At 34.5% G+C, this 18,168-nt stretch overlaps 1 protein-coding gene and 1 pseudogene across 8 annotated transcripts in view; one reads left to right on the top strand and one right to left on the bottom strand.

Moving 5' to 3' along the window:
• The window catches only part of PCDH15 (protocadherin related 15), a 1,788,406-nt gene that overhangs the window by 686,074 nt on the left and 1,084,164 nt on the right, over positions 1-18,168 (bottom strand). For 6 of the 8 annotated variants that reach the window (XR_012417282.1, XM_065521086.2, XM_065521087.1 and 3 more), the window contains 2 exons: positions 2,972-2,986; positions 2,398-2,463 (listed from right to left, as the gene is read on the bottom strand). Coding sequence is in view for 7 of the 8 variants with exons in the window: in XM_065521086.2 (XP_065377158.1) it covers positions 2,398-2,463; positions 2,972-2,986 (81 nt within the window). In the remaining variant the exon portion in view is untranslated. The remainder of the gene's footprint in view (positions 1-2,397; positions 2,464-2,971; positions 2,987-18,168) is intronic. The other 2 variants (XM_065521090.1, XM_065521091.1) reach the window with 1 other exon arrangement.
• LOC123566885 (neurofilament medium polypeptide-like) overlaps positions 17,570-18,168 on the top strand; it is a 72,123-nt pseudogene continuing 71,524 nt past the window's right edge.

Raw genomic sequence — 18,168 nt, 5'->3', positions numbered from 1 at the left:
AGGCTAAAAATAACTATTTCTTTTCTTTTCTTTCTGTTTTTCAGACAGGATCTCACTCTGCTGCCCATGCTTCAGTGCAGTGGAACAATCACAGCTTACTACAACCTCCCCTCCCGGCTTCCCAGGTTCAAGTGATTCTCGTGCCTCAGCCTGCCAAGTAGCTAGGACTATGAGTGGGTGCCACCACACCTGACTAATTTTTGTATTTTTAGTAGAAACAGGGTCTTGCCATGTTGGCCAGGCTGGTCTTGAACTCCTGAGCTCTAGCAATCCAGCCACCTCAGCCTCCCAAAATGCTGGGACTATAGGCATGAGCCACCCAACAAGGCTAAAAAATAACTGTGTCACTGGGAAGTTTAGATTGCCTAAAGAAAAACAGGAAAACATTTGTATGGATTTTTCCCTTAGATTTTTAAGACAAGAATGATTAAAACACTACATTACAATATCTGGCAGAGGTTCATTTGATCACCATATTTTTAGAAATTTAATGCAAAAGAGAAATGCAAAACATTATTCTCTAGATCGGTATTTATACTTCTTGTGGTGACACTTAAATAACTTTGGCAGCTTTCTGAGTAGCTGGCAGTTTCTACAAAATATGCCAAGTAAGGAGCACAACATTACTACACTATATCATGCCATTTTCCTCTAAAACAGAAATACTGAACTTTCACCACATGCTACTGTACAGCAATGCTATGGCAACATCTTCGTAGAGTTCCCACGCTCCTTTGAAAAGTAGGATCTAATCAGCACAAAAGGAAATAAACTATCATCATTGCTGTTGCTATAATTACCTAGTTGGCAAAATAAGCTCTATACAGAATCACACATTAAAACAAATTTGCTTAGGAAAACTAAATGTTTTATTTCAGCTCAGCTTATATTTTCAAGGGAATTGGTTAACAATTAGAAAAGAAATTGTTGATAACCATTGCATTATGTTTATTGAATTTTTATTTCTGGTTAAAAAGGTTAACTGTTTTCACTGTGGAATATTTAGAAAATATAGCTTTCTTTAAAAATAGTTAACCATAAGGAAGCCATAATTCATCATTAGAAGACAGAATCTTTTTTTGTGTATCTTTTACTTTATAGTATTTTGATATTTTTTCTCTACTGTAGACACATTTGGGATTTATTTCCAACTTACATAAATGCATCATAATAACACTAACTCGATATGATTTTATCAATAAAGATGGATTTTAAAAACGTAATCAAAATGTTCACGTTTTTGTAATCACTTAATGTGGCAAACATTTTGTTGATACTTAAATTTGTTTAAACAGAGGCCAGCAGTACTGTAGATATTTCTGAGTGATTTCAAAGAATGTGCAGGAATATACGTCTGTGTCAATTCTTTAAACGAGTAAAAGGAGCATCGGTAATGCAGCACAATCAATCACGAAGAAGTAAACTGATGCAGGAATTGCCTATACACGTTTTCAAAGGACATGCAGATGTGTAGATTGAATTACAAGAAAAAAGATCACTTTCTAATAAGGCAATTGACATAATTATTTTGTAAAAAATACAAAAGTGCAAGAACGTACTTTAGAGTAAATATTAAGTACAAGCTTAATGGAAGAGTCTATCAGGTAATCAGCAGACAAAGTGAGCCACAGACCACATTTACATACTTAGTTTAAAATAGAAACAGAGTCCCAAGAGAATAGAAACAGAGTCCCAAGAGATAACCATTTTACTGCTGCCCAGTTGAGGAGAAAACAATTTAAATATTTCTACATTAAAGTTCAGAGAGTCAAGGCAGCTGCTGCAGAACAAAAACACTAATGATAAGGAAAAAAAGAGTTTTTCCAAAGAGGAACTGGATATGAATTAGATATTGTTAATTACTTCAGACGGCCCAAGTGAAAATTCAGACTTCTTTCTCTGTTCTTGACCTTATTTCATGTTCTCACTTTCTAAGCACATTTGGTTTTCATGTTAATCAGTCACAATTACCATGTCTAATCGACTGTGGATCTAGATCCTTACCAGATCCCGGCCAATATCAGTTAGCAATGCAAGACTTATTTTGTGGTCCATTTCTTTGGAGGAATACGTTGTGTTTCAGTTCAATGACTATATACATGATGGTCAACTTCCAGCCCATATCTGGATGCATTCTTGAGTTGACTCTGAATCAAATAATTTATTCTAAATTAAAACTAAATATTTATATTAATCAAATGAGGCTTTTATAATATACTCCAAGTAAAGCACGAATTTCCAGAGAATGGCATAATTGAAGCCCATACTAGAGGATAATTATTCATGTATTTGGGTTGAAACTTTCATTTTAGTACCTCCACTTACAGCAGATTGAGAATTAAAATCTGAAGAAAACTCTCTTAGATAAGACATTTGTAAAATAAAAAACTCACTCACCATTCCGACTCTCTTCATCAATAGCAACTATGGTAGCTGGAGGTCCTCCCCTAGCTAGTTTGCAATCTAAAGAGAGAAAATAATGAAAAGTAAGAATTGACTGCAGGGGCACACACACTGAGAAAAAATTCATTGAGATGTATATTAATATTTAAAAAGGAAAATCTTGCAACCTAATTGATATGCATCACTACTTTTAATATTATTTAAAAATATTTTATAATAATGACACCGATTCCTTACCACATCATAATACAGTCACTCTGTGCACCACAAACTACTCAAATCTTACTGAGAAAGAACCAGCAGGCACCACTGGAGAACAGAAGTCCTACAGGACATATATAATGTGATGGAAATTTAACCCAAAGAAATAACATAAAGGGATGATTAACAAGGATAAATTGTAATTAAAGCATCACAACAGAAACAAACATAATTGGACTTTAATTGTGATAAAGGGTCTAATTAGAGTGAGTGAATAGAATTTTAATAATGTTCTAAAGAGAATAAAACAAAGACAGACAAGCAATGCTCATGAAGTTGTTTGGGGTTTTTATTTTTGTCATCTTACCCTCATATTGCCAGTCTGGAGTCAAAAGTATAGAGTCATCAATGGAAGCAGATCAGAAAAATGGAAGAAAGAAAGGAAGAAAGAATATATGTATATATTTAGTGAGAGATTTAAAGATATAAAAAGCATTATACCATAATATTATCTAATGATTTGTGGAAATAGAATATATAAACTTCCCATCAGATTTTGTACTTCTAATATAATACTAACACATTCACTAGATAATACACATCATTAGCATTTTAAAAGCCATTACAAAAAGACTTGAAAATAACATAAATTGCTATATTCCTTACGAAAGATAAATAAGAATTACTTATGAACAGTGTGTTATCTGTATGCTGAAAAAACTTTAAGAATAGTGCCTGTCAATCAGTAGTGATGATTAATTCATTATTTCAAACACTGATAATATCCTGCCAGGTATCACATGATAATGAACATAAAAATAGTATCATGAGCTATAACATCCATGACAGTTGAAATGTGAAAGCTTTGCCTGCAGGATGTCAAATGTGCATCTCTGAGACGTAAAGTACTCTCCTAGGAAATACTCTGTGAGGCTGAGAGGGCTAGGTCATGCAGTTATACATACACGGCACACTTCTGTACAGCAGGGGAAATTAATTTTGCTTAACATTTTCCAAATTCGTGTGTTATTTGGGAAATAATTTCAAGGTTTATTTACTCATTTATTAAAATTCTGCCATTTATTAGGTACATATACATGAAAAATTAGACCTTTGGGAAGCACTGTTCTGTATTGTAAGGTATGTACTCTCTCATATGAAGCAAAGAAGCTGGGAGAACTACAAATTTTCTCTATTTATACTTGTCAATATTCAAGGAGTTCCAAGTCATAACATTTTCAGATCCAAAGTATCTCATACTCATTATGCCTCTTCCTCTCCTTATGCCCTCCGACAGAGCTCAGCACTACATTATTTGTCATCTCTGCTCTTCATTTAGTTTCCTCGCTGATCTCCCAGAAGTCTTGTTCTCATCCTGCATTCATCTATTCCTTTCATGAGGATGATTTTCATGTACCCAAATCAAAAGTGAAATAATGGCAGTCCTCTGAACAAAAACCTTACATGTTTCTTTTGGAGAAAAGGGAAAAAAAGAATCAGAAGAACAAAGTTTCTTCATATGGCCTCAACATCCTTTATTGAGAATTAAGCAACCTGTCCTTCAATTACGTGAATACTCTTACTGTTGCTGGAATGTTCCTTGTATTTTTAGGAAAATTTTGTTATCTAAATTCATTGTCACCTTTTTCTGCCTAGGAAATCTCTGCTTCTTTTCATAGAATTAGATATTTCACATATTTGCACTTAGTGCAAATTAATTTTGATTAAAGCCTTCCAAATTTTCATGTTACTTGAAAAATGATTTCACAACTTCCTTATTTATTTACTGTTTTATAAAATTCGGTCAATTATTATGCACATAGAAATGAATAATTAGGCTTTGGAAAGCACTGTTCCATATTGTAAGGTATACATTCTCTCATATGTAGTCACTACACATATACACACTCATGTCACTGTGTGCCAATGCCATAATACCTACTGAAAATGGATAAAATGTATGTATTTTAGTGCGAATATTGGTAGAGGAATAAATATTTAATCAACAAGTTTATGGGCAAGCAGAATATAGAAAAATACAAAAAGGAGAAATTTGGATATAAATATTTTTAAACCTTTTTACAATTTATTACTATTAACTTTAAAGGTAGGCTTTACGAAGCTAGGCCAAATAATATCTTCATGTTCCAGCCCTTCCTCACTCTCCACCTTAATTTCTCCACCAAAGTTAATTCTCCATTCATACCAAACCAAATGTATGTGTGTTGCATCAACTGTTAAAACATACTTTCCACTCTTCTTCCCCTGGTTAATTTTATTCCTCTTTCAAGAATCTGTCAGGCATCAACTCTTCTTGAAAATCTTTCTCATTGTCATCGTAGATTAAATGCTTTTTCTCAGTATTCCTGCAGTACACACTGTATCCCACTGGACTAATTGTACCATTGACAACATACTAACATGTCTTTCTCTCTCACAAGAGTTCCTTCAGACCAAGCTTGCATCATTTTCATCTCGGTAACCTCAGAACCTGATACTGGTTCTGAAAGAATGTTTGTTGACTTTTTCCACACTGTAGCCTGCCAAGCTACAATCTTCCATTAAAACCTCTCCATAAGAGTTGCTTGAAAGTCTCTGTTCTCACTAATCCCTCGATAGCAGAAACATTCCAGAAGAAGCTGCTTAACTACATTTTCTCCTGCTACAGTACCGTTAGATAATTCCCACTAAGATTTATTCTTTTAGTAGATTCAAAATTCTCCCCAATAAAACATTTCTTTTTGTATGCTACATATACTTCTGGATACACACAAAAATAATTTAAACTTTTTAAAGACTCAAAACACAAAATGAAAAGAGGTTAGGCAGACACATAATAAATAATCTATTAATAACATTGTTCATAACAAAGTGTTTTAAAATGATGCATTCAGGAAAGTATAATTAATTAGTTTTGAAGTGCACAAAAGCATTTTTAATAAGAACAATTATATTTAGAATTGTCTTGAAAAGAAAGTAACTTGGAGGTAACAGTCAACTATACATTATGTATGAAAATATCCAAATGTAAATCAAAGGGAAGACTAGAAAGCAATTTGGGGAATGGGGAGATTGTACTCTATAGTCTGTGGATTATCTGTCTCCCACAGGAAAGTCAGGTGAGCTGCTGATACTTTTACCTTAGGAATGGACCTCCTTAATCTATTTAATTTCACCCTTGACTGTCCTGGTTAAATCACAAATTCATTGTTTTTCATGCCTAAAGTTTCTAGCCTGTTAGGCCTATACTCATTTTCCATATCCAATTTGTTATAAAGTACAGGATATGAATACCAATATCTGAATGCTCAGTGTGGCTTATTTCTGCAAACTTGTCATAATGCTAAAAATAAGCCATATATTTAAAAATATTCATACGCAATAGATGAGATATAAAATCCAAAGAAAAGAATTAAAAAGACAAATAATGCCTGATCTCACAGATACTAAACCTGTGATACTCTGTTTTCATTGTAGCCTGAATTTTAAGAGCATATTACAGAGAGGTCAGACAAAGGCTTTTAAAAATCTAGGATTTTCCAAATATGCTCATTTTGTAAAACTAAGAGGAAGCAGCCAGGAAATAAAATTCTATTCCTACTTTAGCCTATTCTCAAAATGTTAAACATTGATCAATGTGTTTTCAATAAAACTTCAAACCTTTTACTTTAACAAATATATTAACATACTAATTGCCCCATATATTAATAACTTGTGTGTTGAATTTCTTCCCCATATTTCTCTTCTGAGCCTGGGTCCCATTTGCCCAGACAACTTCTGTACTTGCAATTTCAAAGTTGTCTTAAATGTAGCACTCCAAATCGCATCCCACTTGCTATCGTGGCCCAAAACTGTACATTTCCAATATATATTATTTCAGCGAATGGCATAATTCTGCACCAAGCCACATAAGCCAGAAGCTAGGAAGTCACATTTCACTTTACTCATCTTTCTAGCTTTCCAAAATGCATCAATCAATAAGTCTTGAATTTAACTCCTAAAGAGAAACTTGTGATATCCACTCATTGTTTTCAATCTGCAGTAGTATCAGACTATCTCTTAACTAATCAAATAGGTTTTCCTAACTGCTTTCCTTACAATCAATCTTGCCCTTATTCTAATTTAATTTTCTATCTTTAAGCAGAGTGATATTTATAATTAAAACCTTGCTTATTTTAAAAATAATTTACCATTTATTTTAGCTTATAAGCTAAAATATTTTGGCCATCTACAACTCATCACAAATACGATTCTAGAATGTAAACTAACATTTTATATAACCTACAAAGTCCTGCACAATATACCTTCTCCTTCCCTCTCTAGTCTCATCTATTTCCATGTTCCTATTTTCTCAAAACAAAATAGTTTTTGATCCCTTGACTAGGTATGGTGCCCCTATATACACTCTCATAACTCTGCTTCATAATATCAATTTACGATTACTTGATTCTTCACAGAAAGAAACTCAGTGATAACATCGACCTTGTTTCTATTCCTCGTGGTTGTGTCCACGGGGCAGATTTTCCTGGCACATTTTTTATTTCAAGTAATTATTTACTGAAGGCAAAAATGAAGGGCCTCAATCAAATTTGTAAACAATAAAATTAAAACAATACTCTGTACATTAATTCCTTTTCTTTTTAATTTTTCAAATGTCTTTCTCAAATGAAAGTACAGCAGGTCCTTGAATGACATTGCTTCACTCAATGTCATTTCATTGTAACAATGAAAAAAAAAAAAAAAAAAAAAAACTAATTCCAGGCCTGAGTCACTATCTGTGTGGAGTTGGCAACTTCTCCCCAAATCTGTGTGGACTTTCCCTGGGTACTCCAGTGTCCTCCCACATCTCAAAGATGTGCATGCTAGGTTCATTGCTATGGCTACATGGTACCAGTGTGAGAGTGTGGCCCTGAGAAGGAATTGTATCCTGTCCAGGGTAGGTTCCTGCCTTATGCCCTGAGCTACTGGGCTAGCAGGCTCCCTGATGGGAGGCTCTGAACTGGTAAATAATTATCTCACTTTTTTTGATTAATCTTTCTTTAATGAACGTATAGCTCACATTTATTTCAATATTTAATATAAGAATTATTTTGTCTTTATTTAGAAGTGTGGTATTTCTGTAACCATAACTATGCCATGGGAACTTAACTTGTTTATATTTTGTTTAGCCTATAATAAAATTGGGTTTCATTATATGTCATTTCCTTTAAAGTCTCAATTTCCAAGAACCTATGGACAATATTAACTGAAGACTTACTGTAATCAGGAAAAAATGGACGGATAATGTGTTGTCTAAAGATAAGGTCATTGGTTATATCTCAGCAGATGTGAAAGGCTACCAAAAAGGAAAAAAGGTGCAGAGAATTCTGCAAGACTTTGAGGTTATTTGGAACAAGTTATGAAAGATTAGCGAGAGCTCACAATCATAAAATAAAGTGATAAAAAAAAAAAGGAGAAAAATGTTCACCTGCTTCCAATTGTCTAGAATTTCTATTAGAATTCCAAACCATTTTATGATTTTACCAAATTGTATCTTAAAGGAATAAAACTAAGAAATTTCAAATACTAAAGTTTAAATTATGTCAAAGATCAACTTACCTTTTTTTGTCATCTTAGAACTTTTAAGCTATTCCTTACAAGCTGCGTAAATCACCATTGAACTCTGTGGCACCCAGTAGAGTATTTGACTTAACATAATCACTTAATTTATTTGCTGAATTAGGAAGTATCTTACTCTATGGAAAAGTAATAAAATGAATAATCTATCAAATCCTTAGCTTTAACCATTTCAAATCTTTCGGGGATTTGTTTTAAGATGTTAAAGAAATGGATTTCTAATATATTATAGTGGTTGTGAACATGTGCTTTGGGGTCACAAAACCTAAGTTCAGATCCTAACTTTGCTTTTTAACAGTTGTATAATATTGGACAAATTATTAATCTCTTGTATTTCATTAATGGGGATAAGGGTAATTACAACTAACTCATATATTTTTACGAGGACAAAATGAGAAAATCTATGGTAATTTCTTACAAGGGTGGCAAAATGTACAGGCAGAATAGGCATACATTTGCTTTTTATAGTATCCTTATTTTCATGAGGAATATATTTGAATAAAATGTTTTTTTTCTATTTTTTTCCCTTGATCCAAGGGCTGATAGTAAATGTCGTAAATAAGCCCTTAGCTTTCCCAAATATTCAGTGATGGCAGATCTCAGTTATATACGGGATTGTGAAATGTATTTTTATTAAGTATAAAAGTAATTACAGGAAATGTCACTGGTAGTCTGTAGGGACAAAAATTTGCTTGAATTCCTATCCCAGACACCAAGCTAGATATACTCTGATGGATTGCATTTACTAGGGAAAAATAGCCTCCTTGACCTTGAAGTTTAAAAAAAGTAATGGGGTTCTCACACTCCTCTACTGGTCCCACTATGCCCCTGAAATGTGTCGGTGAGATTCCACAGAAAGATCAAGGAAGAGTTGCAGATTTTGTGAAACCTCTATTCCTGTCAACATTTCTCTATTATCAGTTTGGTTATTGAGAGTCATCTAGTCTCTTGCTCATGTGTTTGCATTTACACACACACACACACACACACACACACACACAATGAATCTATTGCTAAGTTCAAAGCAATTTGGCTCCCCTTTCAAAGAGGGTACTGTGTTCTCTTTACATTTCATGCTACACAAGCATTCTGTTTTCAATTTGCATGTCATAAGCAGCAGTAGAGGGACTGTTCTCATTTTTCCTGTTGATCTTTGGTATATTCATCTTCAGGAAAATACACACAAGAGTGAAATATTAAGACAGATACCACTTGTTTTACATTTTGACTGCTTCATCCAAAAGAAAAAGTTTGAACTTGAATTTATAAAATCAATGGAACAATAATCTAAGTTATATGATCTAAAGTTACAGTCAACAAAGTAACAGAAAAAGACAATGATTGAACAAAACCAAAATAAACTGAGTAAACTTAAGGATATAGCAAGTAATTCAGTTTCAGTTCAAGAATAGGATATGCTACTTGTGCTAAGTCTCTTGGCATCACTATTTCCTGATTTCAGATTTCACCATGAAAGGAGCAAATGATATTTTATGTACCTTATTGTCATTATTTATTGAATTATATAATTTTATGAAGACTTTCCAACAACATTGTTAGTAATACCCACCAAATTCATTCATGGTAATTACTCAACATCATTGCTATCACCAGCACAATTTACTATGAGACCATAGCTACCTCAATCTGAACTTAAAAAAAAAAAAATTCCTATTATTTCGTTTTATTCTAACTAGTCTATCAACAACAGCAGACTTGCACATAAATGGCATTTGGTCTGAGACAAGAAGCTCATAGTTATTCTTAAGAAGTTTAAGGTTCTAAGTAATAATAATAATAAATGATAAGCCAGGGGCTTTAGGAAAATGACAGGATATGAAACAAATTGTCAGTAGGAGGCTCCTCCAAAAATGAAGTATATAATTTTAAGATTGCTTTTGTTGATTGAAAATATTTTTATACTGTCTTATTTTATAGTTTTATGTAAATAGTGTCAAAACATGTTAGTCTCTGTATTCGTACATAATTCTCTTACATATAATTCATACCACATGAGTTAGAAACTGTTTCAGTTTTCCTTCCATTGTGAGTTACGACTCTTCTTGTCTAAGCTTCCAGCAAGCAACCATGATTCCATTTGAGGAATTTAAAATGAATAGAACAATTCTTGGTCCAAGGTATAATTTTACCACTGACATCAAAAGAGGCCATACAATGTTGTGGTTATGGCAATCATTAGAAAAACAGGAAACAACAGGTGCTGGAGAGGATGTGGAGAAATAGCAACACTTTTATACTGTTGGTGGCACTGTAAACTAGTTCAACCACTGTGGAAAACAGTGTGGCGATTCCTCAAGGATCTAGAACTAGAAATACCATTTGACCCAGCCACCCCGTTACTGGGCATATACCCAAAGGATTATAAATCATGCTGCTATAAAGACACATGCACACGTATGTTTATTACAGCACTATTCACAATAGCAAAGACTTGGAATCAACCCAAATGTCCATCCGTGACAGACTGGATTAAGAAAATGTGGCACATATACACCATGGAATACTATGCAGCCATAAAAAAGGATGAGTTCATGTGCTTTGTAGAGACATGGATGCAGCTGGAAACCATAATTCTCAGCAAACTATCACAAGAACAGAAAACCAAACACCGCATGTTCTCACTCATAGGTGGGAATTGAACAATGAGATCACTTGGAAATGGGAAGGGGAACATCACACACCGGGGCCTATTGTGTGTGTGAGGGGGATAGCATTAGGAGATACGCCTAATGCAAATGACGAGTTAATGGGTGCAGCACACCAACATGGCACATGTATACATATGTAACAAACCTGCATGTTGTGCACATGTACCGTAGAACTTAAAGTATTAAAAAAAAAAAAAAAAAAAAAAAAAAGAAAGAACATAGCCTTGGAGACAGACTGCCTAGGTTAAATACTAGTCACGTTTAGCACCTTGCTCACTCTTCGGACCTTTGAAAGTTAATTAAAATCTCTGAAGCTCAGTTGCATTATTCGTAAAACAGATGTTGTTTTAGAGAGTGGTGTCTGGCATATGGAAATGCTTTCTATGTTATTGAGAGGTAAAATTTTAATCTAACCAAATGAGCGAATCACTTAAAATAACATGTCTATTTTTTAAAAAGCAATGATTGTCACATATTTTTAAAATATTTCAGTAGTAGTTTCTTACATTTTTAACATTCAAAAGAAAACCACGTTTTATTAGTAGATCAAATAAGGAATGGGGCATATGCTAACTTTTTAAAAAGTAATTTCAAATTTTCTTTTATATTTAGGAGGTACACAATATACAGGTTGTTATCTGGGTATACTGTGAGTTTTGGGATATGATTGATTCCATCACTAGGTAATGAGCATAGTACTCAATAGATGTTTTTAAAATACTTGTCCCTCTTCCACCCTCTCCCCTTTTCAAGATCTCCAGTGTCTATTATTGCTATCTTCATGTCCATGGATATGCAATATTTAGCTGCTACATTTAACTGAGAACATTAATTACTTGGTTTTCTGTTCCTGTGTTAACTTGCTTAGGATAACAGCCTATAACTGCATCCATGTGGCTGCAAATGACATGTTTTCATCCTATTTTTATGGCTGCATAGAATTCTATGGTGCATATGCACCACATTTCCTTTATTCAATTCACTGTTGATGGACACTTAGAATGAATCCATGTCTTTGTTATTCTGAAGAGTACTGCAATGAACATACAAGTGCATGTGACTTTTTAGGAGAACAATTTGTTTTCTTTTAGATATATAACCAGTAATAGGATTGTGGGTCTAATGGTACATATGAAGAAGAGCTGGTACCAAGTCTGAAACTATTCCAAAATATCAAGGAGGAGAGACTCCTCCCTAACTCATTCTACAATATCAGCATCACCCTGATACCAAAACCTGTCAAAGACATAGGAAAAAAGAAAACTATAGGTCAATATTCCTGATGAATATAGATGTAAAAATCTTCAACAAAATGCTTTCAAACCAAATAAAGCTGCACATAAAAAACTTAATCTACCATTATCAAGTAAGCTTCATTCCTAGGATGCAAGATTGGTTCAATGTATGCAATTCAATAATTGTGATTCATCACATGAACAAAATTAAAACAAAAAACCATAAGGTTTTTGAGAAACTCCAAATTTCCACATTGGCTGAACTAATTTATATTCCCACCAATAGTATACAAGCATTCCCTTTTCTTCGCAGCATTACCAGCATCTTTTGTTTTTTGACTTCTTAATAATAGCTTTTTGACTGGTGGGAGGTAGTATCTCATTGTGGTTTTGATTTGCATTTCTGTGATGATTAGTGATGTTGAGCTTTTTTTCATGTTTGCTGTCCGCTTGTATGTCTGTTTTTGAGAGATGTCTGTTCATGCCTTTGCCAATTTTTCAATGGGGTTATTTCGTTTGTGCTTGTTAAATTGTTTAAGTTTCTTATAGATTCTGGAGATTAGACCTTTGCAGGTGCATAGTTTGAAAATATTTTCTACCATTGTGTAGGTTGTATTTGTACTCTGTTAATAGTCTTTTTTTGTTGGGCAGAAGCTCTTTCGTTTAAATAGGTTCCACTTGCCAATTTTTGTTTTTGTTGCAATTGCTTTTGAGGACTTGCTGTAAATTCTTTGTAAATGCAAATGTCAAGAAGAGGGTTTCCTAGGCTTCCTTTTAAGATTCTTATAATTTGAGGTCTTACACTTAAACTTTTAATGCATGTTGAGTTAATTTTTGTAGATGGTGAGAGTAAGGCTCCAGTTTAATTCTGCGCATGGCTAGCCAGTTAACTCAGCACCATTTATTGAAGAGAGAGTCCTTTCCCCATTTCTTATTTTTGTCAATTTTGTCAAAACTCAGGTGATTGTAGGTGTGTGACTGTCTGGATTCTCTTTTCTGTTTCATTGGTCTGTGTGTCTGTTTTGTACCAATAACGTGTTTTGTTATCAGTACTATAGCCTTAGAGTATAGTTTGAAAAAAGCTATGTTGTTTTTGCTTAGGATTGTGTTATGGTTTGAACTTGTGTCCCCATCCAAATCTCATGTCAAATTCTAACCTCCAATGTTGGAGAAGGGGCTGGTGGGATGTAATTGGATCATGGGTGCAGGATTCGCCTTTGCTGTTCTTGTGATAGTGAGTGAATTCACACAAGATCTGGTTGTTCTGAATTATGTAGTACCTTTCCTTTCATTCTCTTCCTCCTACTTTGGCCATGTCCCCAGCCATGCTTCCTCTACAGCCTGTGGAACCATAAGCCAATTAAACCTCTTTTCTTTATAAATTACCCACTCTCAGGTATTTTTTAATAACAATGCAAGAACAAACTAATACAGATTGCTTTGTCTGTTTGGGTTCTTTTTGGTTCCATATGAATTTCAGATTTTTTTCTAATTTTGTGTAAAATGGCATTGAAAGTTCAATAGGAATAGCACTGAATCTCTTTATTGCTTTGGAGATTATGGCAATGTTAACAATATTGATTCTTCCAGTCAATGAGTATGAAATGCTTTTCCATTTGTTTATGTTATCTATGATTTATTTCAGCAGTGTGTAGTTCTCCTTATAGAGGTCTTTCAGCTTCTTGGTTATATGTACTAAATAAAAGCCCTACTTAAAAGGCACAGAGTGATGGGTTGGATAAAGTAACAACACCCATTCATCTGCTATCTTCAAGAGACCCTTCTCACATGTAATGATCCCCATAGGCTCAAAGTAAAGGGCTGGAGAAAGATCTATCATGCAAACAGAAAACCAAATGGAACAAGGGTCACTATTGTTATATCAAATAAAACAGCCTTTAAACCAACAACAATAAAAAAGAACAAAAAAGAGCATTATGTAATGATAAAGGGTTCAATTAAAAAAGAAGACTTAGTTATGCTAACTATATATGTATGCAATATTAGAGCATCCAAATTCATGAAACAAGTACTTCTAAACCTACAAAAACACTGACATAGCACACAATGATAGTGGGGGTCTTCAACACCCCACTGACAGCATTAGACAAATCATTGAGGCAGAAAACTTCTGCAGAAATTCTGGAATTAAATTTGACACTTGAAAAATTGGGCCTAATTGATGTTTACAGGACACTCCATATATCAACGACGGAATATACATTCCTCTGATCTGCACACAGAATATACTCTAAGATCAACCACATGGTTGGTCATAAAGTAAGTTGCAAAAAATTCAAAAGAAGGTCTTTCCATAAAACAAGTCTCAAAGAAATCGAAGTCATACCAACCACATACCAACCACAGGGGAATTAAAATAGAAATTTATAAAAAGAAGATCTCTCAAAAACACACAAATATATGGAAATTAAGCGACTTTGCCCCTGAATGGTTTTGGATTGTAAGGCAGAAATTTTTAAAAATTCTTTTAAATAAATGAAAAAAGACACACAAAATACCAACATCTCTGGGATGTGGGAAACAATATGTTAAGAGGAAAGTATATGGTGCTAAATGCCTACTTAAAAAAGTTAGAAAAATCTCTGATTAGCAATATAACATCACATCTAGAGTAACTAGAAAAACAAGAACAAACTAATCCCAAAGTTACCTGAAGAAAATAAGTAAATAAAATCAGGGCAGGACTAAATAAAATCGAGGCACAAAAAATCCATAAAAGCATCAGTAAAATCAAAAGTTGGTTCTTTGAGAGGACAAATAAGATCTATAGACCACTGACTATATGACAATCTAAACAAAGAACAAAACAGAGAAGATCCAGATAAGCACAATCAGAAATGACAAAGATGACATTACAACTGGTCTAACAGAAACACAAAAAATCCTCAGAGACTATTATCAACACCTGTGTTCACACAAACTAGAAAATATAGAGGAAATGGATATATTCCTAGAAACACACAATCTCCCAAAATTGAATCAGGAAGAAATTAAAACCCTGAACAGACCAACATTGAGTTCCAAATTGACTCAGTATAAGAAACCTACCAACCAAAAGTCCCACACTAGATGAACTCAGAGCCAAATTCTTCCAGATGTACAAAGAACGGGTACCAAGTCTACTAAAACTATTCCAAAATATAAAGGAGGAGAGACTCCTCCCTAACTCATTCTACAATGCCAGCATTACCCTAATACCAAAACCTGTCAAAGACACAAGGAAAAAAATAAAACTATAGGTCAATATTCCTGATGAACATAGATGCAAAAATATTCAACAAAATATTTTCAAGCCAAATAAAGCTGCACATGAAAATCTTAATCTACCATTATCAAGTAGGCTTCATTCCTAGGATGTAAGATTGGTTGAATATATGTAACTTAATAAATGTGATTCATCACATAAACAAACTTAAAACCAAAAATCATACGAAAATCCCAGTAGATGAAGAAAATGCTTTCAATAAAATCCACCATCTCTTCATGACAAAAATCCTCAATAAACACTGTATCAAGGGAACATATCTCAAAATAATAGGAGCCATATATGACACATATACAGCTAACATTAAAGTAAATGTCGCAAAAGCTGGAACCATTCCCCTTTAGCACTGGAACAAGACAAGGATACCATTCTCCATTCTCACCACTTCTGTTTGACATAGTACTAGAACTCCTAACTACAGCATTCAGGCAAGAGAAAGAAATAAAATGGACCCAAACAGGAAACAAAAGAAGTCAAACTACCTCTTCTATAACCAGGAAACTCCAATGACACCACCAAAAACCTCCTGAAGCTGATAAATGGCTTCAGTAAAGTTTCAGAATACAAATTCAATCTAGAAAAATGTATTAACATTTTTGATGTGCATTTAACATACTGAGATCATGACTTAATACATTTCAGTGTATAACCACCAATTGTTTAAATTATATAGTGATAATTGGACTATATTTTTTAAAAAATTATCTTAGATATGTTTATAAATAAACCAAAAATAAATAACTCTTTTTTTGATACATAGACAGCATACAGTTTCTAAAAGCTCTTTATAGGATCTGTTATTCTAAATTCTTCCCAAAAGGACTTTTCTGTTATTAGCTTGTTCTTCAACATTATCCAAATTACCTATGAGTTTTGTAACTGAAATATAAAGGAGAAAGGAAAAGGATAAGTATTTGTGTTCATGTGGAAAAAAAAATTTCATCACTTTATGAAAAGCAGTTTTTATATCCATCTTGTTTCTGAAAGCGAATTTGTTATTTTATCTAATTATTCTTAATGAGGAGTCTTAGAGGAAATTCTTAATCATGATTCTTACTAAGACACTCAACAAGGTCAAAAGATAAAAGCTGCAGAATCAATGTCACTGTTTAAAATCACATTCTTCCAACAGAGAGATTCTTAAGTTTTTGTTTACAGAGTAGTTTACTAAATAAATTCTTTGCCACAAGATAGTTATGTGTAGCTAGGCTGCAGTAAAAAAAGAAAACTGTATGGAGTAATTTTGTAAACAAAAATTGTAAGCATTTAATTACTTATTAAAGAAAATATCCCTGTAAACATGTCCTTAGTTGTCTAGTTGTGGCACATGTTAGCATGAAATAGATGTACCACATTTACAAGATACGGGATGTTGAAGTAATTTTCCTACTTAGATGAAGTAATATAGGCTTATATTTCTGGAACTTCAGAAGACAGTGCTAATATTTACCTTTCTGTTTCATCATCTAGAATATAACTATTTTTCACTTATGTGTGAAGCAGGAAACTTGTTAGAGCACGAAAAAGTACTTCTTATCACTGGCTGGCAGAGAAAGTTTATATATTTGAGTTTATGCAGGTAACTGGAAATTTAGAAGTATTTTTCATTGCCTTATTTTCTTATTCCTTGTTGTCATGAAGAGTGTTTGGACTGAGGTTCTACTATGAAAGGTGAATATCCAAGGGTGGAATGAGTAGGGACTGTGGCTGAGAGTTATGGAAAAAGAAGATTCTGAAAAAATAACAAAAAGCATAAAGCAAATATTTCCTACTTTTTCCATACATCACGTCTTGCTTTCTCAGAAATTTCTCTGCTACAACCCACCCTGGTAACACCTTCCTTAGAGCCACAGAGCCAAAGTCGTTATGAGGAACGTTTCATATAGAACAAGAAGTTCTAAATGAACCTATGTTCTTTTTGATATAGGAGTACTGGGAAAGGAAGAGCATGGTCCCTTTATATGATATGGAAGCGGGAAAAGGAAGTGCTCAGTGGAGAGGGGCGTGGTCTCTGGCTAGGGCTCCACCCCCACGACCTAGGTGAAGACAGGCGCTCCCGCTTTTGTGCCCAAATGTTGCATTTTCCAAGAGCACCCTGGCCCGCCATGCCCCCATCCTGGGTCTACAAAAAGCCAAGACCTTAGCAGGCAGACAAAAATATGGCTGGACATCGTGAGGAACACATTGGCAGAAGAAGACACAAGCAGCTAGACAATAAGAGGACGTCGAGGGAGCCTGCCAACGGAAGAGCACACCGACAGACACTGGCACCCATGCAGGCCACCCACTGGTGGGAGGAGACAGAGTTTGGTCGGGGTAGTTGGAGGAGAGCTGCCCCACCACCCAACTCCGAATGGCCCAACTCCGTGGGAAAACCATCACCCTCCTGGCTCTCCCATTGGCTGAGAGCTACTTCCACTCAAAACTTTGCAGTTATTCTCCAAGCCCACGTGTGATCCGATTCTTCCAGTACACCAAGAAATCCCGGGATACAGAAATCCCTCTGTCCTTGTGATAAGGAAGGGGGTCTAATTAAGCTGGTTAACACGAGTCGCCTATAGACGGCGAATTAAAAGAACACCCTCTAACACATGCCTACTGGGGCTTCAGCTGTAAACATTCACCCCTGCCCTGGGGTGACACTGTCCTGGGGTCAGAGCCCCACAGCCTGCCCATTTGCATGCTCCCTTAGAGGTTTGAGCAACAGGACACTGAAGAAGCAAGCCACACCCCCAACGCATGACCTGCAAGGGGGACA

Source organism: Macaca fascicularis, chromosome 9 (assembly GCF_037993035.2).
Source record: "Macaca fascicularis isolate 582-1 chromosome 9, T2T-MFA8v1.1".
NCBI classification, from domain to species: domain Eukaryota; kingdom Metazoa; phylum Chordata; class Mammalia; order Primates; family Cercopithecidae; genus Macaca; species Macaca fascicularis.
Note: the sequence above shows the minus strand (reverse complement) of the source record. Positions and strands in the feature narration are given on the sequence as shown.